Below are 25657 nucleotides of genomic sequence, written 5' to 3'. Positions count from 1 at the left end.
CATGTATCTTGCTTCAGTTATAATCTACTGCTTTCCTGCTATGGTTAATTGTGTATTAGCAGCAGGTAAAGTAACAGCTCTACTATGATAGTGTTTAAATTAGTATCACAGTTACTGCAAGATCGTAATGTGAAGTTTCAGAGGGAAATCAAAGCGTCTTTTTTTTAAAAAAAGGCTCATTGTGCCTTAAACCAAATGTGAACTGGGTTGCTCAGTGGTGTTAAACATTATATGGAGGACTTGTTGTTCATACAACTTTGTACTATAACATTGTTTTTTCTATACTTTTTATAATCTAGCACACATACATCCATAGTATAGGCCTATTTGAATAATCCAATGTATATAAAATAAAAAAGCGCTATATAAAACATATGTATTATTATTAATAAAATAAAGCAACACAAATATGGAACAAAGAATCAGTATACATCATTTTAGTTATTTCCCGATGAATTTGTATAGTTCTTGTGCAGACAGTGTGCAAATAGTGGGGTTTCGCCGAAAAAAAACACGTATTTCACCGCGGTAACGAAGGTAAATTGTTATATTATGTACAGGTCACTACTTCGATTACTGCTGTAACTTTAAAAAATGGCGCGTCCGGAAGTGTCGCGAGTTTATCTCGTTAGCCGTGAATTCGCGTTGCTTCTTCCCGCGAACAGAAGCGTTTCAATTTAGCTGCCAAGCTTCCTCACATAAAAACCGTAAAGAGGACGTAGGTCAAGTCTTTAGTTTGTGTCAAGTCAAGTTAGATACAGCTTCATACTTACATCGGGCTTCATTTAACTGGTAGTTTACCGTTGTTTTTACAGTCACCAGCGCCCGAAATGTGTGGGCGCTAACCATACAGTCAATGTGGCTGACGTTAGCTAGTCCGCTAGTTAGTCGCCGTTAGCAGTTGTTTGAAAACTGTCGGTATTTACCCGGAAACAAAAGATGTCTAGAGCAAGCTGGATACTGACGGGCGCTACGGTCGCTTGTGTTGCCGCTCTGTATGTACCCTGCGTGCAGAGAACTGTCGCCGGCGGAGACTCAGGTTGGTGCTAAACAGCTAGCTAATGCTTCTCTGGTCATGTGACTTTGTTGTGTTGCCAGGCAGCCAATCGCGTGGCGCCTTGTTGGTGCAGCTGCTGCAGCTAAACGGGTGCTGTCCGTGGTACTGCTGTTATATAAAGTGGTACATGAAGTTTGCTTTATTTCTTGGCTTGGTGGGACAACTACGTTTATTTTATTATTTAAATAAACGTTTTTGAAAGGGGCTTGAAATGTAAATATGTTTTTAGAAGGTATTCAGTGAGACTATTGACTGAAAGGATGTGATAAAAACGTTTCTTCGACATTTCAAAATATTTCAACCATACCCAGGATCAGAAGCATATTTGCCCTAGTGAATGAAGTTGAGTTAATGCTATGATAATTGTCACAATATTAACTTTGACCATTTCAACCTCATTTCAGACACCTACACTGAAACGAAGGGCTTAAGTCAAATAAGTATTTGTTATACATTAAGTTATTAAAAAGTTTTTGATTGTGTCAAAATTGTCTCCTTTTTACATATCTGCAATAATTTAAATAACTTTTGTTGTTCTTACTTCAGAAGCCACAAGGAGAAATAAATAGTAGTAATATTTTGTATTGTAGTATTTTGAATACTGATTTGGGTACTGGGGAATTTGTAATGCAATAAAGTATTGTTGCCACTCTTTGATTTATAAATAATATGGCTCATTTTTTTAAATGTAACATTATGTGTGTACATAAATTAAATTTACATTTTCTGTGACCGGCCTTCACAGTGAGTGGACCCAAATATATTCCACTCTGTACTTTCCTATGTTGTAGGCCAACGTATTTTCCAACATTCTTGTAATGCAGTTTATGACTGCCTTGCACAATTACAGTGTTTAGAAGTGATAGCAAGGTTACAAACTTGTAAATGTGGACTTGAGGGCATGAAGGCTCTGCTTGTTAGGTTTGCGCTGCTCTGGCATACACGCTGCTGTGGAGGGGAATGCTCATTTTGCAGAATGAAAGCGTGTGAAAAGCTCGGCCAGATATGAGCGAGCAGAGGCGAAGAGAGAGCAGGCAATTGGAGCGCTGAGTAGCCCTGCTGGATGTGCATGCTGTCTAGCGAACAGGGCCTTTGAAAAAACGGCCAGCCCCTTCGCCACAGTGTTTAGGGACCGTGCAGGATGCCCGCTCTGATAGTGCCAGCTGAACACCCTTCTGAATTCTGCAGGTCTCCGTCTCTGTGTCCTAATCTCTTTAGGTGTGATGTGCCCTGGAGAGGCATGAGCGCAGCCCCGCGGGTACACTGTTGTCTAGGAATGTGGAGTGTGGAAATGATGGGGATTATGGGAAGACTGGTGTGGGTGCCCATGCTCCGCTATCACAAAGACTCTTGGCACCCATGATGCTACCCCGTTGAGTCAATATTTTCCCTTTTTAGTATTGGGGCTGCAGAACTGCATCTCTGTGGCACTGAGATGGATGTTTTGGCCCAGTATTAGTTTGAGTTTTTTCCTGTGTTGAATAGTGTACAAGTGTGCCACTTACTGAGGGAAAATAAGTGAAATTGAGAAACCGATGAGGGATGAGAAAGTGTGATGTAAAATGATGGCAGGTAGCTGGCGGCTCATGCCAGGTGAAATGGAGCTGAGAAAACATTTAAGCTGTGAAGGAGTTCTGACTTCATGGTCCATTAGAGTGATAAGAGTTGGGGCTCCTCATGTGGCAGAAATTTAGGCATAATAATTCACTGTATCAGCAAGGTTGCAAAATATGTGATGCAGCCAATGCCATCTGAAACTCAGCTGTTCTGTTCTATAATTGCTGGTGCGGCATCGGGGCCCATGTCCTCGCTCTTCAAATGCAAAACATGCAAAAACACTTTGAACTTGAACTCCTCTGTTGCTGTTTTTAACGTTTGGTTAAAAAGTAAATAAAAAACATTAACTATTTTAATGTAATTTGTTTCCTAGGCTATCTGCTTACTAGGCATCTATTCCATCAGTGCTGATGCAGGAAACAAGGCCACTGTTTTATTGGCTGTGTTGATGTCGGTGATGACTACACATCTAGTACCAGTAGAGGGAGCTGTCCTGAACCCAAACATTTATCAATGTAATTTAATCTGAACCAAATTTCAATTTCCATGAGTGGGAGATGCAAACATTGGGTGAGAAATCAGTATAATTTGAAACGCTCTGGGTGTATTCTGGCACAAATGGGTTTGTGCCCAAATACATTAAAGCTTCCTTAAATAGCTTTTAGGGGTTTTTCTTTTCACTTTGTGCTGCGCCTCACACAGAGCTTGTCAAAAAATTGTGCAACCGGCTCTTATTTTTAAAGCTTTCCTCATTCTGTGACTGTCACCAACGTTGCCTTTCTGTTTGTGCCCAACGGACTAAACGAGACATTGAGGCATTGGGAGTGTGGGAGCAGGAGAGAGGCACGTAGAGCAGCAGAAGAAAGGGGAAGGAAAAGGACCCTGATGCATGGGGAGGATGGGACTGGAAGCATTATTTTCTGATCAGCATATGTGTGTCTTTGTGTGATAGAGCGGTGGAGAGGGAGTCTAGCGGTTTGTGTGTGTGTTTCTGTATATGTGCCGGAGACGAGGAGCGAGGCATCAGGGGAGAAGCGAGAGATGAAGAGAATGAGCGTGCCGCTTAGGAAATGTCACACTGGGAAGATTTGTAGGTTTTGATCCTGGCAAATTAATGCAAAACCCAGTGCAAGTATTTGATTTGGGAAAACTTTGGGAGCAGACTTGTCTCTTAATAATAATTATTGGGTTTACATTAATTTCCTCCCCTATTCTCTTCCACAGGAGAGCTGATCACCACTGCTTGTGAGCTGGGGGTAAGTATTAGCTGTATTGTTTAATCAATTCACTCATTAACTCTTATAAGCATTAAGGAAGTTTAATTAAGCATGGGCAGAAAGCAGATTAATTTACTTTCAGTCCACAGGTTTTCCCCTTCTTTTCTATACACTTATTTTACTAAGTTGCAAGTAGAGAATGCTATAATTTGCAACCCGTTTTTCAAATCCAATTAAAGTCAATGGTAAGGCGATGGCTTTTGTAGGCTTTGCCTTATGTAGGGTATAAGGCTTATTATATCCACCCCTCTTTTTTGTGTGTGTGTGTAAGCCGCGAAGAATGAACTAAATCGGGTTAACAGTTATAATAAGTTTTATTATTTAATAAAGTTTATTACGCCGCTGTGATCCTTTTAGGGAGGCTGTGTCGGTGTCACTATGCCAGTAATCCTGCCGTTAGTGCTGCAGTCCGTGTGGCCTGCCTGTCTGCCTTTCAGGCCTCCCCAGGGCCTTGCAGTCAGTCCCTGGGCCCCAGGCTGCTGGCCCCCCCTTCTGATCCCCAGAGCTCCAGAGTTCTGCTTCCTGATGCTCCTTGTGGCCTTTGTCCCTCAGCTGTCCCTTTGCTGCATGTCTGTCCACTCCTGTTAGCCACACAAGCCCCTCCTCCACTCTTAAAGGATGTTACCTTCTTGTCTGTCACTAACACTTAGTTCACCAAGCTATCTGCTTTCTTTTATCCTTTCTGCTGACGGAGAATAAGCGATGTAGAGAACATTACTTATTCTCTTTTGCTCCTTGACTTCTCCTCTGCTCCATTTCCAACCCAGTTGTTTCTATGTGTGAATGCTACCAAGGATTCTTCGCTGTGTCTGAGGTGACCTGCGAGGTAGTCGCACTCTCACCTTTCAGCGCTGTGCTCATTTATAGAGCTGCCCCTTCTCCCTGCCTGCGTGACTCGTGTTATCAGTGCCAGGGAATGAGTCTGTGTTTAATGACTGAGCCCTTATCTGGGCGGAGGAGACTTAGCGGCTAATTGCTGTGATTGCCGAGATCCCCCAGGCGAGAATAGCGGCGGCTCGGAGGTGGTTTGGGGGCTGGGGCTGGCGAGCACCACGTGCTCCACCACAGGCTCTTGGGAGCTGCACTGTCCTTGGGAAGAATCCAGAGGAAAAGGAGTGAGAAGAGGGAGGAAGAGAGGGAGAGGAGGGCTCCGCTATCAGTTTGCGGTCATGCCAGGCGGGCTGTGTCTTGCTTTTCCATCACTGCCGCTCTGCAGCACACCGCTACCGGCATCTACCGAGGGAAGAAGACTATACAACTAGTTCCTCAGTCAGAGGGGACTAGTAAAAATAACACATCCTTACTGCTTCACTCATGCTTCGTGGGCACCTCCTATTTTATCATCCTGGCTTTTGTACATTTTTTTTCTATGGTTCTTTTCAGTCTTCCTATATCTATCAAAACAATGTACAAAATCGGCACCTTTTTACAATCTTAATTTGCCGTCCACACAAGTAAACCTTGAGTGAGGCATTACCTTGCTTTTCTCCTGAGTCTTCAAATGTATCTCTCATTGCGTCTCTGGATTTTCATTTCATACGTTGTCATTTTGTTCTTAGGTGGCCCATCCTCCAGGATACCCTGTCTTCACGCTATTAGCTCGCCTGGCTATTTGTCTTCTGCCCTCACTCTCTCCAGCCCACAGTGTCAACCTCATGAGCAGCCTGCTGGGTGCTGCAGCGTGCGGTGCCCTCTGCATTACTGTCTGCAGGTAGGCACATGAAAGATACGCTTTCTATGTCATTATTTTGCAGTTTGTTGATGTTGTGTATGCGTTATTCCTCTGCTCTGCAATTACTGGGCATTATTTTTACTGAAGAGCATTCCTTAAAATGAAAGCACAAACATGGCATTATAATGGTCTAGGCTCTCTCTCATAATTGGCATCAACACACGATGTGATGTTTCAAAATGTTGCTCGTGTATGTGTGCGTCTGTCTGTCTCAAATTTGGATTTCAGGAAAGCATAGAGAAGCTTTCGCCCTTCAGCAGAGGACTCTGACAGCAGCTTTCGACTGACAACTTCTGCCTATGCACCAATCTGTATAGCAAAAGATATAACATAACATCATAACATCCAAAGGGAGTAACAATGAATAGAAGACATGTCTTTTGTGTGGAGGGGCTCTTCAAACTTTCCCTTTCTGACGTTGTGCATCTCGATGCAGTCTGGAACAGAGAGTGGTATTTTTGGGCCCTGACAGACTGGTGGTGTCGTCCCTGATCCTCTGTTCAGTATTCAGGAGCATACCCCAACCGCACTCCTCCCTCCCACCACCCTGCCCCGCCTGTTTACCCACAGCCACCCGTTGTGAGCGTGCGTGTGTGTGTATGTATATCACAATTATCGTGCCCTCCAACCCCCCACTCCCGACGTCCCTGTTCTTCTGCCCCCCCCACTGCCCAGCATGCTCCCAATCCTGACATGGCACGATTTCTTATCTCCCCCCCCCCTTCTTGCCTCCTGGGTCTGAGAGGAACAGGATCACTAACTCTGCTCCTCCCTTTCCCCACTCTTCAACCGTTTCTCCCCTCGCTCAGTCATGTGCACAGTTTACCATCTCTGCATTGCCATCTACCACCCTGCAGTTTCGCCTGCTGCTGACCCCGTCGTGTAAAGAGTATTTTACCCCTTCCCCTCCTTTGTGTGTGTGTTTATCTCCCATGGTTGGCTGGGCTACCTTACATCACCCTTTTGCTGATCTTAGTAATTTTCCACATTGCATTGTTGGTGGCAGCTTAGTGTCAACATTTTTCCTTTTTGTCACTTGTGCATACTGGGGCATTTCCAAGCATGTCATATACTTCAAATTTACTCTTCCAGAATAGGAATTGTTGAATATGATGTAATTTCTTCCTGCCGTACACCTTGGCAGGCTGTGGGGACCCAGTGACTGTGTGTGTGTGTTCCCAGGTGCTCAGCACTGGGTCTACTTCCTGAGTGCTTGGCGAACGTGTGCTCGGTGGCAGGTGGTCCAGGGTAGGTCAGGGTACAGGGTCAGCCCTGCTGCAGTAGGGCAGGAGCTTGGGAGGAAGTACTCCCCAGGGGACTGGCCTTAAGCCCAGGCTGCATCAGCCTTACACCCTGCCTCGCCTTGCTCCTCCTCCAGAAGTGAATCAAAACTTGATAGTTTTAACCACTCTCCAGGACAGGACAGGGGAAGAATAAAGAGAGGATAACAAGAACGGGAAGGAGCACAGTGCTTCTTTGAGGCTTTTTTGGCTTCGTCTCCGTACTTCCCCCCCCTGGTCTTAATACATTTGATGAGTTACCAGTCAATTGGAGGATTGGACCCTGTTCTTGGCCAGACGTTTACAGACAGTTATTTTGAGGCCAGAAAATATCCATGCGGTCTGGGCGATATTTGGCACACAGTTTGCATGTTAACTGCAGCCTTGTTTGTAATCTCAAGGGATTTAGATCCAATTTTGGATTATGGTCGAGTAAAAAGTCATTATAAGGACCTCCAACCCCACCCATTCCCCACCACGGGATGATGGGTAGTGCCGACTTCAGCCAGAGGACACAGTCACACCATATAAGCTGTTAAGTATGAACGTATAATCTACGCTTTCAATTTGAAAAATAAGCATAAAAGGTTTTAGTTATTATCTGGTCAGGCTTTAGTTTGGGATGAGCTTGTGGCTGTGGGTCAGCTGGCAGACTCTGCCTGATGAGGGGTTACTGGAGAGGGCAAAAGATGAAGAGGGTGAAGGGAGGTGGGGTTCCGGATGGTCAAGACCTCCCTCTCTGTTCTGGCACAGAGGGCATTGGGTGCTTTGACCATACCAAGACAACTGGCATAGATGTCATGCCACATCCCTGCAGGGATCCTCTGGCCAGGCCTTTCCCTCAGATGAATTGCCAAAACTGACCAGTTGACTCCCGGTTGTACCTTCTCTGTCCTTGCGGTGACGCAGGTTTGCCGTGTCCATTCCCAACATAATGAAGTTCTGAGATTTATTTTGTTGTTTTTGTCCCTCCGAGGCCCTTTTTATAAACTTTTTCCACTACTTCTTATTTTTAGGTTTGCATCCGCTGAGAAGAAGACTTTCCCCCCCCAAACAAATCATTGCTTTGTATTTTCAGATGGCAAAATGTATTGAAGTTAATACGGGTACTTGAAGGCAGTTTCTCTCAAACAGTAAATTGTAAGACCTTGAAATTCATCTGGAGTGTACCCAACATGGCAAGCCTTTGATGTATCAATTTAAATTAGTCGGCCAGATTGCCGTGTTTAATGTGGGGGAATGTAAGTTGATAGGCTTGGAAGCCACTTCTCTCTCTTGCATAAGTTTAAATGTAGCACTTAGCCTCTCTTTGATTTGTCAATTATGGTTCTCTTGGCTTGATCATATGGTTTGATGGCCAAATTGCATGTCTTGTTGTGTTTTCACACCATGGCCTGACAAGCCTTTGAGGATGGCGGACGTAATGATAATTACTATCGATTGCATTCGGAGGTTCGCAGAAAGAAACGTTTCCGCCTCGTGGAATGCTGAAGGTCTCAGCCACGAGTCTCCGGAGGAATGCACCCTTCATAGCGGGATAATCCAGACAGCTCAGTATTCTGTGCTCTCTCGTTTCACAGTTTATCTGCTAAAGCTGCTCTGAATCTCCGCTACCTGAGAGGAATCTCTCTCCATTCCCGAGCTTATCCTGAGAAACCGGGAGCAGACACGTTAGACCTGCTGACAGCCATCAGAGCAGAAAAACAACCTCGCAACGCTCCGTCATCAGCACTTTTGGTTCGATCACATGATTACATAACAGGACTGTTGAAGCACAGCAAACGCACCTAGTCCCTGTTATCCCCGGCGGCCCTAGAGACAAAAAGACACACCTGCGAGAGGCTCCCCCACTAAGAGCTGGCCCATGTGGCACAGCTGATACCACAGTGCTGTGTCCCCAGCTCCTTATAAGGACCTTCACCATATGGTCCTGATGGTGCCTTCCCTTCTTGCTCAGGTGCTGTTTTTTTCACAGTCTTTTGCATGTCTCTTGTTGGTCAGTGCAGTGTGTGGGGATTGCAGCCATTTGTGTAGTTTTGTTGGATATCGTTCTCGCCCTACAGGTGGCAGAGCTGCCCCTCCCTCTCACCTCTGCTATTCTGATAACACTCTTTATCCCAACTGGCAATAGAGGAAACACATATTACCCCAGACGATTTTACGTTGGTTATTTAAAAGGCACCAATCTCTGGACATTTTGTTCCATTTCTGCAGTATCTCATCGTTCATATTGTAGTCCAACAGTCCTCCTTTACTCCCCCCCCCCCCCCCCCATCCTCAGCATGACCAATGGTTCCCCCAGGACTCATCCTCTAATACAGTTAAACAGATGTCTAATGAAGATGTTATTTCCTCATTACTGACTATGGGATGGGGATAGAGAGGAGGAGGAGGGAGGAGGGCTAGATAGACAGCAGAATACAGTACCAGTTTAATATTCCTTTGCCCGTGGGCTCAAGATTGTGTCTGCCTCGGACGTCAATATTACATTCCTCACCCACCACAGGCAGTCTTAATAAGGCACCAGGCACGGAGACGGATCAGACTCGGCAATTACAATTCACCCAGAATTAGTTAATGGAATCTATACAGCAACATTTATGTATCACTGGTGTGTGCCTAATGACTCTGTTGGGAAAGGCAGCAATAAAATGGCATTCAGTGAATTGCATAAACACAGGATTTTTGTAAATTGTTTTTTTTTTTTTCTCCCTCTTCCTGTAATTTTTGTGTGTTGGGTGGAGATTAAGATGGCATTCTGGAAGAAATTGTCATGTCAGTGGCTGCATTGTTTGAGGAGAATTGTGGTGATTAATTTTACACGCACTTGGAGCACTGGAGCTCTCTCTCTCTCCCGGAGGAGGGGTGTCTGAGCGGCAGCACCGGGACCCATTTACCCTCCTCTCTGTTCGAGTAGACAGCCTCCTCTTCGCACACTCGGAGGAGGCAGGAAAAGACAGGGAAGTGCCTGGTTTGCTGACTGGCTAAAAATGAGGCTGGGGCATCACAGATTGCAATATAATGTTTCTTTTGGAAGATAATTTCACACCAAATTATTTTTATTTAGCGTTACACTTCCATAAAGTTGGGAGACTTACAAGACATGAATTTAAGCGAAGAATTGTAAAAATCAAAGCAGCAGATGCTGACATTTTTAGACATTCAGTGTCAAGTATAGGTCAAGCCGCCATCTTTCATTCAACTCTTCCTGCTTGTCTTTCCAGGTCCATGCAACCCAGTTTAACGAAGGCTTTCTGCTGAAATGATTATGTCAACGGGGTTATTTTTTTTAACGGAAAGCTCCTCCAAAGCCACAGAAGACATTACGCATCCGTTTTCACGGGCTGAAAACATGTTAACATAATCATTTTGTAATGATACAATTCCACTGAAAATGTTACTACTCAACCCTAATCCATACATTGACTGGCTTTAAAATACTTTGTGGTATTTTATTTAGTAGTTTGTTTAAAAAAAACATACATAATGTATGCATAACGTGTCATTTAAAAGCTTGAATTTGTATCCATTGCTGCTTGGCTTTGAAAGCAGAGCACCAGACACTTACTGTCATATAATAGCTGCTAAGTACCCTGCCTAGTGTCCTGGCCAGAGGAGAACCCTGGGGTGTCAGCAAGGGCCAGCTGGAAACCTCCGTCTCAGCCCGAGCAGGCTACCTCCTCTCTCGGGCTCTCGACCCTCTTCAGGAATGTGTGATTCCTTTCCAGCGCCGCTTCCCCCAAACCACCAGTCGGTTAGAGAACAGTGCGGCGCTGATCCGCGATGGCACAGCTGTGGTATTGTTTGTTCCCCAGGGTGGTGTGTGACAGTGGCTCCCTTGGCCAGCTCCATTGTGAAGCATCAATAGTGCAGAATGCTGGTGTAGGCCTTTTTTTGTGTGCTGTTATTTAGCACAGACGATTGGTGCTGCACGTCTCTGGCCCGTACTGTAGAACTGAGGGGGTAAATGAGGCAGGTCCCATTTTGACACTTCAAAGTGATTTATTCTGAGCTTTTGTTGTGTCCTTGAAGGGGGCATTGCCTCTCGCAGCCCGTTGTATCATTGTCATTCATTCGTGTTTTTAATTTACCTTTGATGTTTCCGTTTGAACTGGTGTGCAAAACAGTTTTATATAAATCATTTTTTGTTTCACCATTTTAATTTATTATGTATACATTTTTTTTATAGCAATTATTGATCATTTTGTTTTCTAACCACTTACATTATTACCAAGTTTGCGCTCCATTCCGGGCTTTCTGCATACTATTTGTCATTCAGTTAATTACCCAAGTGATGACACAGACATTTTGGCAGGGTGGATCAGTTCAGGGTAGAATGGCCTCGTTGTCAGCCGTGTTATTCTCCTGCCACGTCTCATCCAGGCCATTGTCACTGAGCCACAACATTTTAGCACAGCAGCATCCTGCACCGCATTGAGTCGTGATAACGGGGAACACGGCCACACTGGTGTCAGAATGTGTCCTGCTTTATCTGCGCGCCCTGGGAGCAGCCAGCCTGGAGAATGAGCTGTGGCGGAGGCTGAGAGGCTGACTGGGACCCAGGTGGTCCCGCGCAGACAGACAGGTCATTTGCAGCCCGCACTGTACACACATCACTGGGCTCTTACCGACTGACAAGCTCTAACAGAGAGATTTGTCAGGCACTTGGGGAGAATAAAGAAGTTGAAGAACAGGAATGTGTGTGCGCGCGTGTTTGTGTGTGTCTTTGAATATGTGACGAGTGCTGCCTGGCTGTCAGACGGGGCTTCAGAGGCAGTGACGTACTTGGTGTAATAACCTCGTCTGTGGACCCCCACGACTGTTCTGCACCCAGTGCTGCCCCAAAATCAGCCCCCTGCTAGGTGTATGGGCTCCGGGTTAATTGTCATGCAGGGAGGTAAAATTTTGGGTGCGGGGGGTCTCTGCACCTCAACAAAAGTCCCCATCTGCCCCCCCCCCCCCCTCCCCTCCACCCCATCCTTCTTCATCCCTCCTTCAAGTTACAACTAATTCCTGGAGCGGTGCAGTGAGAAAGACGCTGCTATCTCTTATTAAGACCCACTCCTAGTAGACGCCCCATCAACACAGTCCACCCCCCCACCCCCCTTAAGTGCACACACACACACACACACACACGCACACACACACACGCATACATACTTATTCACCAAGCTTGCCTTACAGTGAACACAGAGGAAAAATAGTAGGGAGAAGGAGAGGAAAAACCCAAGAAAAAAAGGGGAAGTAGTCAGCAAGCAGAGTTTTTTTTTTTTCTACCATGCTCTCGCTCTTCCTCTCTCTTTTTTTTTTTTTTTCCTGATTTACCGCGCTTTCCTCAGAAAGCTCCATTGTTCCCCTAGCCTAAGTCTCATCAGGCCTTTTGTGGCTGACTATCACAGCGGCAGGCAGAGAGCTGGAAATGTATAAATGGTATCATGCCTTGTGATTAATGGCGGTGCTTATGAGTCAGGTCTGATAACGGGCCTGCTCTCTACTCAATTTCAGATACCGTTAATGGAATCTGTCTTCTGCGATTGTAATGTGAGAGCGCCTAATTTGCTATGGAGCTTGAAGCTGTCACCGGCAAGGGATTGTGGGGTCATAAGGGACCTGGCAGCCGTTTGGCCTGCAGCTTGTATCTGCGGTGCTGAATAGAGCAGCTCTCTGCCTGTCAGTTAGCTGATAGGCTGATGAGGACTCTAAGCCACTCCACACAATGGCGGAAAGGGCCATACTGCCTGACTTCCCTAATTGTCGAGCCTGCTCATATTTCAGAGCCAGCATGCCGGGGACTGGGCTGCTTTTTTTTTTCCTCCTTTCTCTTCCCCACCCCCCCCCCCCTCTCCCTTCTTGAACTTTTTTCTTCCCTTTTCTATATTTCATCCTTTATCCCACACACTGTCTCACCCCTTTAACGCACACTCCTCTGCACTATTTTTCTTTTCTTTCCCTTCTCCCCATCATTTGTCGCCTCTCTCTTTCCCCCCTCTGTCTCTCATTTTAGTAAGTGGTGGGTCTTAGCGTATGACAGATTATCCCAAGTTTGCTTCAATTACTGCTAAAGGAGAAGGAGACTGTACAGGAGAGGAGGAAGGGGAAACTTTTGTGCACACATTATATTTAAGAAGCTGAGGATAAAGTGCTATCTCTACCACGGTGGTTTCTGTGCCAGTCTGCTCGAGATCAACCGGCTGCTGGGAAGGGAGTTCTCATGATATGTGAATGGCCCAATTCACTGGGTGTTTTTCAAGGTCTTGTCCGGGAAGCAAACTTGGGTTGAGGGAAGATTATAATTAGCCTGGGGGGGGAAGTGGTGCCCAGCAACAAAAATGTGTTTTGTGTGAAGCTGCTGACTTTATTGTTTTGCCCTTTTTGTGTAACCAGGATCAGATAAAATACTCAAACGCTTGAAGTTCTGTAGTCTTAAAAAGTGGATAGGCGCAAGAGAAATGTGAATATTGGGATGATTGCTCAGTTTGGTTGGGATCAGTTATGTGATTTTAAATACACATCTTTTTTTTTTGTGGGAAAGTGCAAATCTTTCTACAGTTGTGTATAATTATGAAAACCTCTCCTCCCTCACTGTCAGGTTGGCAGGCCCGGGCCCCGGAGCAGTACTGGCTGGAGGGCTCTTTGCTGTGTCCAGGCTGAGCTGGCAGTGGTCCATGGTGGCAGAGGTCTTTACCCTCAACAACCTTTTTGTTGGTCTGCTCCTCTTCTTGACTGCCAGCTTTCACTGTGCTGAAAACGCCGTCCAGAGGGGGAAGGTAACGCTTCCATCCTTGTCCCGGACCCATTTTTCACTTTCCTGTGTTCGCTCTTTAGAGGACTCGTTAAAATGTAACTCACACTGCTGTATTAAATGCTTGACCTTGTCAGATTGCACATTGGGGAGCGCTCTGCTGTGGCTTGGGGCTCTGTAACCAGCACACCCTGCTGCTGTATGTACTGGTCATCGTTCCCTGGGTCCTGCACCGACTTTACTCTCTCAGGGTAAGTTCTGGGCTCTTATTCATAAAAACTCACAGAAAACAGATGCATTGTTGCATTTTAGTTTTGTTCAGGTTCCTGTTCTAAATACATTTTTATGTGTAAAGTGTGTGTATATATATATATATGTTCTTTGATTTATAAGTGATTATTAAACTGCAAATTGACTGTAGTACAAAATCCCTATTGTGCAAACACATGGACACGAGGATGAGGATCAATTAATTAAGGATTAATTAGAGTACAGATTTGACTTATTAATCAGGGAAAATGCCCCCACTGACGTGCTTCTTTACAGGGCTGTAAATACAGATCAAGTATAAGGTTGCTTCCTCTAAAGATTTCCTGATCAGCAAATCCATTAGTAGCTTAGGTTTGTGAAATCATGCAATTTGATATTTGCATATCATAAAGTCCCGTGGTCATCAGACTCAGAGACCCAGCTTTTCAGGGTCTGTTTGGATCTCACCATGGCACGATTGACAGCTTTCACACTCGCCTAAAGTAACCATACTAACAAACAGTGTAAAAGCCTAAGAACCCCCAAGACAGGCAAGAAAAGGCTGATTGTAAGCATAAAGTTGTTTGCATTATTGTTGCCATCCCACCTACAGTGCAGGCATATGCCATACTGTATATTAAATATCAAGTCATGTTTAATAACGTATCAAATATCTGAATTTCTTGGAATGCTGCTTTTTTGAATGTTGGTCAGTTGTACAAAAGAAAAGCGAGAACATATTTCTCCAATCAATCTGTGCAGGAGCTGTCTTTGCGATGCCTGATAACTCTGGGAGTGTGTTTCCTGGCTGGCTTTCTGCCGTACATCTACCTGCCCATTTCCTCCTACATCAACACAGCCCGCTGGAGCTGGGGGGATCAGACCACCCTGTTAGGCCTGCTGACCCACCTGCTGAGGGCTGAATATGGAACCTTCAATCTGGTAAATGCTGCTTGCCCTGCTATAATAAAACACACCACATTAGATTTTCCACGTGGCATTAGTCAGCGTGCTCTGGTGACATTTCTTTTACCTTGTGTACAAATTGTTTTTTATTGTTTGTGTGTTTGCAGGCAAAGACGGAGAGCTCCGTCAACCTGACCTCAATGCTAAAGTGAGTCTTCTTGGAGCATTTTCCAACTTTTTGTCTTTAATTTTTTTACATGCAATCCCATCCTACACATTGGGCCCAGGAAGCCACTTGGGATTCAGAGTCTTGCTCAAGGACACTTCAACATGCAGGGCAACCTGGCAAGCATCCTGAACCACAGCCATCCCATTAAAAATGCCGTTCATGGTGCCGTTTTCAGATTTCATGGAGGCTCATGTGAAGGTCAGATTGTCTGTTTGAGACGTTTACAGAAATGGTATTCCACCATCTGATGAATAGACTGATGGAGTACACTGACCCATGTAGTGGGTGTCCATACAACATCCTCCTCTCTTTCTAATTACACAGTGGATTCTAAGATGGAGTAGGAAAGAAACAACAGAGGAAACTGTGGGGATTTGATCTGAGATCCAGCGAGGGCACACACGGTTTATAGATGAGGGACCCGACCACGTTTTGTGCCGGTTCTGGTGTTTTACACAGGTTTAACCACGGACACTCCAATCTGTTGAGAGTCATTTCTGCAGCCCATCTCTCTCTCTCTCTCTCCCTCTCTGTTCTCCCCAGCAGCTTTTGTTCTTCCCATTCCACTCTCTCCCATCAAAGCAGAACTGAACCTGCTTAGAGGGCCAAATCGCTGTGTTCTGTTTCTCCAGCAGTTTGAAATGATCACTCAGCTCTGGTGTTTAAGCGTGACAAGCTGTGATGACAGACACTGCAATAGAGCTGGAAAAATTGTATTTTTCCACTCCAGCAAGCCCCCCCCACCTCCTCCACCCGTTTCCCTCCCCTGCTCCCTGCTACCATCACCACCACCGCCGCCGTCGCCGCAGTCATCCCACTCGTGGTATCTTTCTCCAGCTGACGGGATGGGGGGGGGGTGCATGTGTGTCTTAAGACCCCCCACTACCAGCCCCCCCTCCGCCAGGCACCCACCCCTTCCCATCACCCCTGCTGCTTGATGGACAAGCACACCTTCAAGATGGGGAAGAGAGGCGAACATGACAGGCTTGTCGCACTGGAGACGTAAACCCACTGGAGAAGCTGACACACACACACACACACACACACACGCTCATGAGCACATTCACACATAGTGTACATTGGGAGATATAGAGACTCAATAAGCTGTCAAATAGAGATGGGTATTAAGGAAGAGGCAGGAAACTATCTCTCTGCTCTGAGCAAGCGCTCTGTGACTGACAGGCACTGTGAGGGGAGGATGGGGCAGCGGGGGGGTGGATGACACAGTCATTCGTATCTGTCAATCCAATTGAAAGAAGGAGCATAGAGTCCAAGGAGTTTGTTTTGATCGGGGGATCAGGGCATTTGATAATTGGTGTCCATGAGTTCAGTTGCAGGGAGGGTAATTGAGCTCGTCTTTGGTGTCCTTCATACACTGTAGGTTTTATGTGCGTTTGCTTGTGTGCAGGGCCCACTTTGACCACTGCCTGGAAGACCTTTCACTCCCTGTCCTGGTGCTGGCAGGAGTAGGTCTCCTCCTCTCCTCGTGGGACAGGTAGGAGGAGCGAGACGGCATTCACAAAACACCAAACGCATCCCAGCAGCCTCTTCAACCAAGAATCTAATCCCCCGGAGTAAAAGACTGGGAACAAAACCACTGACAAAATGCTGATCTTAGAGAAAGAGGATACAAAAAACCAAGACGGCACCTAACTGTCAAGCTGTCGCGGCGCTGCACATTCACATCAACAGAGGTTGATGTGCATTTTGGATTTACAAAAAACATGTTTGTGTGTAGAAGTAAGTCTCCGCTTGTTTGTATCTGTGTGTGTCAAAGTGTGGCGGTTTGATCCAATAATTTATTACAGCAGTGCCTTTTCTGGGGTCTGTGGGCTGGAGCTGATAAAGCCTAGCGAAGCCCTGGAGAGCTGTAATGCACCGGCCACCCCCCCTGCTTGGCCCTCTCCTGGGGTGCACTTTGATAAACTTGGCTGCATACACACACAGATGAAAAAGAGCAAGGTCATTTCATAGGATGCGCAAATGCTAATTTACCTAATGGATGTAGAATGCGGAATTTGCTTTATTAGAACATTTTATTACAAAATAATCCGGATTATTATATTCTTTTACTAATGTGTATGATGTGAAGAGAAAAACACAAACACAATCCTGACAGTAGGCGTTAGTGGCCTGTAAGTGGAACCCATTTTGTTAGTTGGAAAACCAAAGTTTCTGTGGCTTTTAAGTGATTCTTTAGGTTCAGATGATGATTTATAATTGCCACAAGGGAAACAGGTTTCCTTTTTACTGCATAAGTACATTTTACAGCTGTGCTGTAATGAGTCTGTGATTTAGCTGTTGGCAGCAGCTCATTATGACTCAGCCTGCATTAGAAAATCAATCATGCACCTCTTAGCTGGCTGGCGTATATATTTGCTCTCTGGCTTGAGATCTCCATCCCATTACATTTTTTATGGACATATTTATTTTTTAAAAGAGTGTACAGGCAAAATAATACATAATAGACATGTGGAAATTGCAGTACCGGAGTATATAGAACAATATTCATGAAGTGATCATTAGAACATTATTGTATACTGAATAACCATTGACCTTTCCTATCCTAGGGCGTGTCGCTCAGTGGCCTGGCTGTGGGCTGCCATGCTGATGGTCTACTCACTGTTTTTTGCTTGGAGAGCCAACCTGGACATCAGCAGACCTCTGCTGCTCGGAGTGGTGAGCTATGAGACTTCAGCTCAGTTTGACATCGTCTCTCTAAGCCAGCATGTTTCTATTGTCTTCATTTAACTGCAGCGGTCCAAAATGAGAGCTTATTCATTGAGTTATACAATTAAATGCTCAATATATGTGAAATCTATACGTAGTAGGCAGTGCACACGTGTTACAATAAAGTATGGAATATATCGATGCAGGACTGGACTGAGAACCAAAAACAACAACAACAAAAACTACAGGAAACACTGATATTGAGTGTATGCGTGCACGTTTGACCGTATTTATATGTACGCTCACTTCCTGCAGGTTGAGCGTTTCTGGCTCCAGACTGATGCTGCAGTGTGTGTGCTGGCAGGCCTCGGCTTGAGCCGGACCCACACTGAGCTGGAGAGGAGGCTGGGCTGTGGGGGTGTGTGGAAGACCACAGGCTGGGTCCTCACCATGGCTCTGCTGGCACATATGGTGCACACCAATCACAGGTGAGCATTGCACTCAAACTTCCTGATGGGTGTGATGAAAACATGCGCTTTTCATTGTTCGGTTACAACAACATGTTGGGTTTCAAATGAAACAATGACTGTTAGTCCTCTTTGATGGTGGCCCTCAGAATTCAATACACTGCAACTTGACAACATTTATAAACATTCACCAGCTTGGCAACACATGAAAACACACGATATCAGTTTGACACCACCTGCTTAGCATTCAGAAACAGCGCTGCAAGAATCTCACAACACATCGAGAACTGTTAGCAGGGGACACACTTGTTGCCATTGTTTTTGGATAATAAAGTTATTGAAGTCAGCTATCTGTCAGTGATGACTTAAAATGTACATCTTTTTTAATTATTGTGATCCTGTGATTCATAGTGCAGATTACAGATCTGCTGTTAACCTTCTTTTTATGCAACCAATGTGACGAAATACGCATAATGAATTATGAAACAGGCTGCTGTTATATGAGCTGGCTATGTAAAAGTTACGTTCATAATCAATAATGGGGACAGGCAAGTTAAACTACCTGGAGGCTTGGCTGACATGATGAATACAATGAAATCACATGAACTAATCTCCAATTGGAGGAAAACTAATACTAGTTGGATAACTTTGCCTTTGGTGCTTTACATTTGTTTGACTCGACAGTCTAATAATAAGCAACACTAGGTTAACAGCTGATCTGCGGTCATATCTGAATTATGGGATCACAATATTCCACTGATGGATAGCTGACTTCGATAACTTCATAAACCATGGCAACAACAAGTGTGTGCATCACATTTAGTGTCCCTGGAAACAGTTCCTGTTATGTTGTGAGCTTCTTGCAGCGCTTGGTGAAGATGTTTCTTCATTTGCTTGTGTTGTATCTATGTGCAGTGTGTTGAGCTCTTAGGGACACCGTACCTTGTAACCTTGAGTTGCTATATTTTGTAAGGGTTAAAACATGAAGTCAGTTGCAGTTACAGTTCCCCTGTCGCAGTAACTGCACTATAGCCAAATGTGTCCTAAGTTACTTTGAACTACTTTGGTTCTTTAAAGTTGAAGGGAAGTAAAAACTCCCCTCTCATTCTAGTTCCCTCTAAAATCCCCATGCATAAGTTTTCCCTGAGTCAACCTGATTTGTTTCTCCTCCGCGCTTCATAGCGCAGGTCTGAACCCCACATGTCAGGTTTTTCTCTGCTCACCCCGTGGTAGGGGCTAAAGAGAGGCACGGTTAGCACATAGATTCCACTCACAGAGCTCAGTCTGAGATGTTAGCTGTCCGAGAAGGCAGATTACACCAGCGTACTTCTGGGGAGTGCCAGACAGCCATCACTGAGCGGCTTTGATCAAGGGGAGAGCATGGCCTGTGCTGTCAGACCCATCACACCTGTCTCCCTACGATTGGATAGGCAGCCAGAGCGCTCTGCAGAGGGGAAGGGGCGGGTGCACTGCCAACTTACCCTCAGAGCACCTTGAAAGCGTACCTACAAACACTCGTATACACACAGTCGTACACATGACACACACTTCTAAGCAGGAGTAAGGATGCACTCAACCACCTTTCTTAAATTCAAGTAAACACAACTTGTGTTTTGATGATGTTATACAGTATGATGGTGTATGTGCTGATAATCCTAAGGGAGTGCGATCAGAGCAGAAACAGTGTGGTCGAGAGGTTCGGCAGGGAGCTTCTGGCCTCCGTTCCAACAGACTCAATCATCCTGACCAGAGGAGATCTGCCTGGAAACTCCCTGCGCTACTTATACTACTGCCAGGGTGTACGGCCTGACGTCCGTCTGGTCGACCAGGAGGTCAGAGCTTTTGATGTCTACACTGTCTTTATTGCGATGTTTTCATTAAAGTTTTGGTATTTGATATGAATCCAAAGTAAGAATTTAGTCTTATTAAGGTCAAGTAATATTACGTATGTATAAAAATAGTACTAAATATGTACTGGTCAACCAGAAAGTATTCTTATTTTTATACATATACTTACTGGTCAACCAGAAGAACACATTTAAAATGATTGCATTGTATGTTATGTTCTTGACTATTGAATATTTTCAAAAGGGAAATTTGTATGAAAAATGATTTTTTGGGGGACAAAATAGTAATGTACCTGCTTAATAACTGAATTCCTACAAAATTTAATAAATTACAGCTTGTTGCGTACATAGTCACATAGGCTACATAGTCATTATGTACATGATAAGTTTGTCTCTTCAACATCATAATCAGAAAGCAGCTCTAAGGTGGATTCAGTGGCCACTGAAATGGTCAATAAACCCCCTTTTTTAAGTTAATTTACATGTGTAATGTTAACATTTACATTAACATTTAGGGCATTTAGCAGACGCTTTTATCCAATGGGCTTACAATAAGTACATTTGTTGGAAGAAAGTGCAACACTATTTCGCTATCAGTGTGGTAATGTGGTAATTTCCAGTGCTAATCACAGGCATACAAAGAATTGAGCAGAGTTGGTGGTACTCTTTCTTCTTTCTAGATGATGACGTACGCTTGGTACGTGGCCAAGCTGGCGCAGCACCACCCTGGGGTGCACTTCCCTGGGCGCTGGTGGGACCCGGTCCACCCTGAGGAGAAAGACACCTTCACTCTGGAGCAGTTTCTGTCCCACAACACGCAGTGAGTCACTGAGACACGGGGAAAACGTCAAGAGAGAATAAAAGGGTGGTCTGAACAGATAAATAGTGTGTAGAGTGTAAAATGGAGAGAGAGTGAATTGGGAGGGCAACAATGGTCCAAAAGAACAAGTGGGCGATCTAATGAGGCAGTGATCTGTGGGATGGCCGACACAGCGGTGAGTGCGGAGAGAAGATAAGTCCATGGAACTGTTGAGGCCATAAAAGGAGTTTGATGAACTACAGAAGCCGACTAATCTACTTGATTTGGTTAAACAGTCTCTGGTGGACTTATTGCTGCTCCCTGCTCTCATCACTCACGCCTCCAAGAGGAATTGGAGACCCAGAAACTGTCTGGAGACCTGTTAATACCAAGCCCACCAGGGGGCACTGTTTGCCAGGCCAACATGCCTGTCTCCCAGTGGGGCAACACTGACCTGTGGGATTAACCCACTGGAGGGCTGGAGGAAAGCTGGACAGTGTTGGGATGTGAGGAAACATTTGTCTACATAGGGTTTCTGTGTCTCGTCATCATCAGCAGTTACCTGGGGAAAGAGGGGCGTTAACACGGATAATAATTGAGCTTCTCTATGATTGTTTTTCTGCAGGAGGCATGTGTTCGCCTGCATCGGGCTGCCTGATGGAGACCCCAGCTGGGAACGTAGTTTCTCTCGTTGGCCCCTGGGTGTCTGCGACTACTTGGTGCCAGGTCAGAGGCAATTAAAGCCCGAAAGGTGGGCCAATCGAACCCGCAACATCTACAACTGGAGTGAGCCACACGACAGGTGCATACACAAATATACAGAATCATTAACACCTTCCCACAGGTATGTGTTTAACCTCTAAACATACAGTTTTCCACGTTTCGTCCTCTTACGGAGCTTAATGGTCGAAAAAAAACCCCACTTTCTTCCACATTCTTGGCAAATCTGTATCAACTTCATCGAAGCTACATATGATGATGGTATATGATGCCCATGAAGTCCATGTTTTTGGAAATATTCTGCGTCTAGTGCATCATTTTATAGACATTCCTTTAAAGTGAGGTTAAAGAGGTTACATTAGCAGCATGTCATTTCCAGGAAATTCCAGAAGAATCCTATTCAATATTGTTTTAAAACAACTTGTGATCTTTTAGGTGAAACTAGAAATATTGCGGATAACGAACCGCAACTAATGAGCCCTTTCATCGCCAACATCTCCTCGTCTCTGTGGTCTCCACGGAGCTCGCCTCAGCGAGGTTGTCCTCTGTTCTTCATGCTGTGATCCAGCTCTTTGTGAATTCAACCAGAGCAAGACATTAGGCCCTCAGCCATCTGAAATGAGACTGAAGATGAAAAATAATGAGTTTCTTAATGCATTTTTGTCAATAACTGTGTCAAAAGTGGAATTAGTCAAAGCTCCATATTCTGTTTCTGTTGCCAGCAGCCCTTCATTCACTCCGATATCCACGACTGAATACTGTGACATTATTTCCCGTACCCTCGCGACAAGCGTGTCCGCCGATGCCCACAAGCCAAATATTAGCTCTGAACCCCGCTAAAATATTCTTTTGAAGAAGAGGTCAAGTGTTTACAAGTCAACAAAGTGGAAAAAAAGGGAGATGTGGTTTTACTCCATGTCTAATGTGCTAGCTGGTATTGTTGCTCAGTCATTTAATGTTTATGCAGCAAACATCGATGCTTAGTGTATCAAAACCTGCACAGTCGAGTGGAACAATATATTCACATAAATAGTAATTTATAGTTAGTGGAACTGTGCACAAGCCAATGCCTGGAGCTGTTTAGATAAAGAATATATTTTTTCCTCTCATGTGTGAACAGTTTCCATCCTGCGTCCTGGGAGCGCGTCGCTAATGAGGAGATGTGGCAAGCCAGGTACAGTCAAGTTTTTAAGACAACGCTTTGCTCTTTTGGGGGAGGTTGTATACTTTAGTGTGCAGATAAAAAAAATAAAGTAAAAAAAAAGCTGCGTCACGATGCATCCTAGCCCTCTAGAACATCTCCATAACCCAGTCTTGTGTGGTAGAGCATCTACATGTACATTCTATTTGGTGGCGGCATCTACATAAATCACTCCATTGGAGTGGTGCGTCTGTGAGTGTGTGGATCTGCATGGCTCATCCATCCAGCACTTAGCCCTGAGCCTGCGTGCTTTGTTTCAGGATGAAGACGGCTTTCTTTCTGTTTGACCTGGCAGAAAGGCTGCAGGGAGAGGGGAAAGCTCGCCTCTTTGAGCTGTCTTACACTGTGAGTCTGACCTCGACAAACACTCTCGTTTACCAGAATGGGGCAGATTTAAATGTCGCACGAGGCAAAGTATGACATAGTCCGGGGGCTTTTTGTTGTTGTGTGGTAACATCTGCTTTTGTGTGTGTGTGTTGTGCAGCTGTATAAGGAGATTGTGGAGGCCCACTCGGACTACCCTCCAAACTGGGACAAGAACTTGGCACTGGCCTGCGAGAGGCTGCTACGCTCAGGTCACCGGGGCTACAGTCCAGACAGTCTGCTGACCTGCAGCACCCAACACTTTAGTCTCTATCTAGAGAAGGAACCCACTGATCCCCAGAACCTCGCCATACGTACCGCCATCACTGACCTGCTCAAAGAGAGAGACGAGCTCCGCCAGAGGCAGAGCCAGAGGCAAACCCCATGACGAGATCCAGAGAGGCCTACATGGAACGGAGTGTGCAGCAAGCCCGGCCGCAGTGCAAGGCGATGGGGAGGAAGTCTGAGCCACTGTGTCTCTTTCTCCTGGTTCTCCAGAAGGATAGGATGATGTTTAGTTCAAGTTTTGGCTCGGTGGACTTGGCCAACTTGGACTCATGAGTTGGGAGTTAAGTGGAACGCTGATGCAGAAGTGCCGGGACGTAGTTGTCCACCAGAACTCTGCACGAAGGACAGAGAACTACCACTCAGCACTCATTTGATGAACATTTACAGTTGACCAGGGCCAGAGCTTGACTTCAGGAAGCCTTGACTGACCTCAATCAAACTGTGCGTGCTCCCCTTACAATCACCCATTCAATTGCTTTATCGTTACATCTCGTTCTTTTTTTTTTTTTTTCTCTCCTTTTCTGCTCTCAGAGCTTTTAACGTGCTGATTATTTTTTTTTTGCCTCAGCCACAGCTCTACTTCTTTTTCTCACATTAGGATGGCAAGGCCGAGATTGAGGGAAAACCAATTTGGGGGCAGAAATGGGGGATTAGAGTGGCTGTTTAATCTAGGACAGACTTGTGCTGTACCACACAGTCCTCACTCCGCATAACCAACACTACCCACCCACCCACCCCTCTATCCTTCCATCAGTCTATCTTAGATGGTCCTTAAATGTTTAAAACTAATGGATTCGATGAGTGTTTTTTTCCCCCCTCTCTTGCTTCCTAACGAGAGGGTTGTAATCCCTCGTGGATTTAAATGAAATGTCACAATGCCAGGGACCCTTTTAGAGGTGTGTTTCTGTGTGCATGTGTGTTGGTTTGTGTTTGCATGTCCACATGTGTGTGGACATGCTTAAATCTCTGCCCAAGCCTTTTCCCTGCCGGAACCGCAGCTAAACGTAGTCAATAAACAGATCGGCACGCTGAAAAAGCAAAGTGCTTTGATCATCATACAAACACAAAGTCATGCAAACTCCAGGGACATGGAAGACACGCGAGAGCATCCGCCTCCCGGCTCCCAGGAGTTTTAGCCCCGAGAGACAACGTTGCATGCAAACGCAGCGAGTGGACTGGAGGTGCTTGTCCTTGGAGTTTTCTCAGAACCTCGGTTACAGTTTTGTAAATGCTGGTGCTGAACCATGTGGCCGTGACGTTTGTTGCACAGAGGTTAAGCCAGTCTATTGCTGTAAGGTTTATAAAACAGTGCTGGAAGAGACACCACTAAAGAAAAGTACAATAAGAGCATGAGAATGTAATCTGCCCTCCCTGTTTGCTGGCCCGGTTCACGGCTATCAGCTGGCTGGATGATGAGATTCAACCTGCAAAAAGAAAAAAAGAAGAAAACTGTCATTCTGCTTTCGACAGATTCAAATATTTCAATAAAGATTCTGTTTATTTTAATACATTTTTGATGTTTTTCCACAGTAGACTAGGCCTAACGTATGTCAATATTGATCATATTTGTTTATCCATTTTAAATTCACTTCATGTTTGTTTTTGTGTTTACATCACAATCATTTGTTGTCACGTGTCCTCCTGTTATTTTTACTTTACTTTCTTCCTGTCCTCCCGGTTTTCATCCCTCACTTGTCTCCCACCCTCTCATCCCCTCTCACCCTGTCTTTCCCTAACCCCTCTGTTCCTCTCCTCTGTCTCTGAGAGTCAGTTGCCCACCCTAAATCAGCAAGCTGCCGAGGATTGTGGAAACCCATGGAATCGCCGTGACCAGGGATGCAGGCAGGGAGCCACGGCAACGCTGGAATGTGGGGCGTCTGAGGAGATAAGAGTTGTGAGCCCAGCCAGGCAGAGGGGAGGGATGCGGCGAGGGAGGAGTGAGAGAGAGGGGGGAGAACGAGGCAGAGTGAGGTGGGTGAGACGGAAACAGGGACAGCAGCAAGTCTGTGAATGGGGAGAACAGAAACACAACACCATAAACAGCCCAAAGAGCAAGACAGTGTGAGACAGAGAAAGAGGGGCGGAGGACTTAGGGGGGCACACACTGGAGATGGGAAGCCAGCCTTATTCCTCTTTGCATTTCATTTACATCCCTGGCCGTATCGACCAATCGGATTGGGAGCAAAGCCCAGGGCTTAGGAGGGGAATAAAAAGACAAAATGCCTTTGCTGCTCTCATCCCTCCCTGATAATACCCCTTCTGTTTTTCTTTTC

At 45.4% G+C, this 25657-nt stretch overlaps 1 protein-coding gene across 2 annotated transcripts; it reads left to right on the top strand.

The window, feature by feature from the left end:
* The first annotated feature begins 657 nt into the window (after window positions 1-657).
* On the top strand, window positions 658-24841 carry tmem260 (transmembrane protein 260). 2 transcript variants are annotated; one of them, XM_084012808.1, is made up of 16 exons: window positions 658-1039; window positions 3839-3870; window positions 5451-5602; window positions 13493-13670; window positions 13783-13896; window positions 14657-14836; window positions 14968-15008; window positions 16438-16524; window positions 17600-17708; window positions 18015-18187; window positions 19827-19998; window positions 20694-20833; window positions 21438-21614; window positions 22653-22706; window positions 22994-23078; window positions 23218-24841. In XM_084012808.1, exons 1-16 carry the CDS (start codon window positions 940-942, stop codon window positions 23482-23484), a joined length of 2061 nt encoding a protein of 686 aa, XP_083868934.1. In that variant the 5' UTR covers window positions 658-939; the 3' UTR covers window positions 23485-24841. The 2 variants fall into 2 exon arrangements, with proteins under 2 accessions (XP_083868934.1, XP_083868935.1); XM_084012809.1 differs by lacking the exon at window positions 658-1039 and adding an exon at window positions 1812-3704.
* The last annotated feature ends 816 nt before the right edge of the window (window positions 24842-25657 follow it).

The sequence above is a fragment of the Eutrigla gurnardus genome (genome assembly GCF_963514095.1).
Source record: "Eutrigla gurnardus genome assembly, chromosome: 7".
Taxonomy (NCBI): Eukaryota; Metazoa; Chordata; class Actinopteri; order Perciformes; family Triglidae; genus Eutrigla; species Eutrigla gurnardus.
Note: the sequence above shows the minus strand (reverse complement) of the source record. Positions and strands in the feature narration are given on the sequence as shown.

What these genes read in the sequence shown, in the direction of transcription:
- tmem260 (XM_084012808.1), top strand. Translation starts at nt 940, where the DNA reads ATGTCTAGAGCAAGCTGGATACTGACGGGCGCTACGGTCGCTTGTGTT. An exon ending in TGTCGCCGGCGGAGACTCAG is followed by an intron (nt 1,040 to 3,838) that starts GTTGGTGCTAAA and finishes TCTCTTCCACAG; the next exon opens with GAGAGCTGATCACCACTGCT. An exon ending in GAGGAGATGTGGCAAGCCAG is followed by an intron (nt 22,707 to 22,993) that starts GTACAGTCAAGT and finishes GCTTTGTTTCAG; the next exon opens with GATGAAGACGGCTTTCTTTC.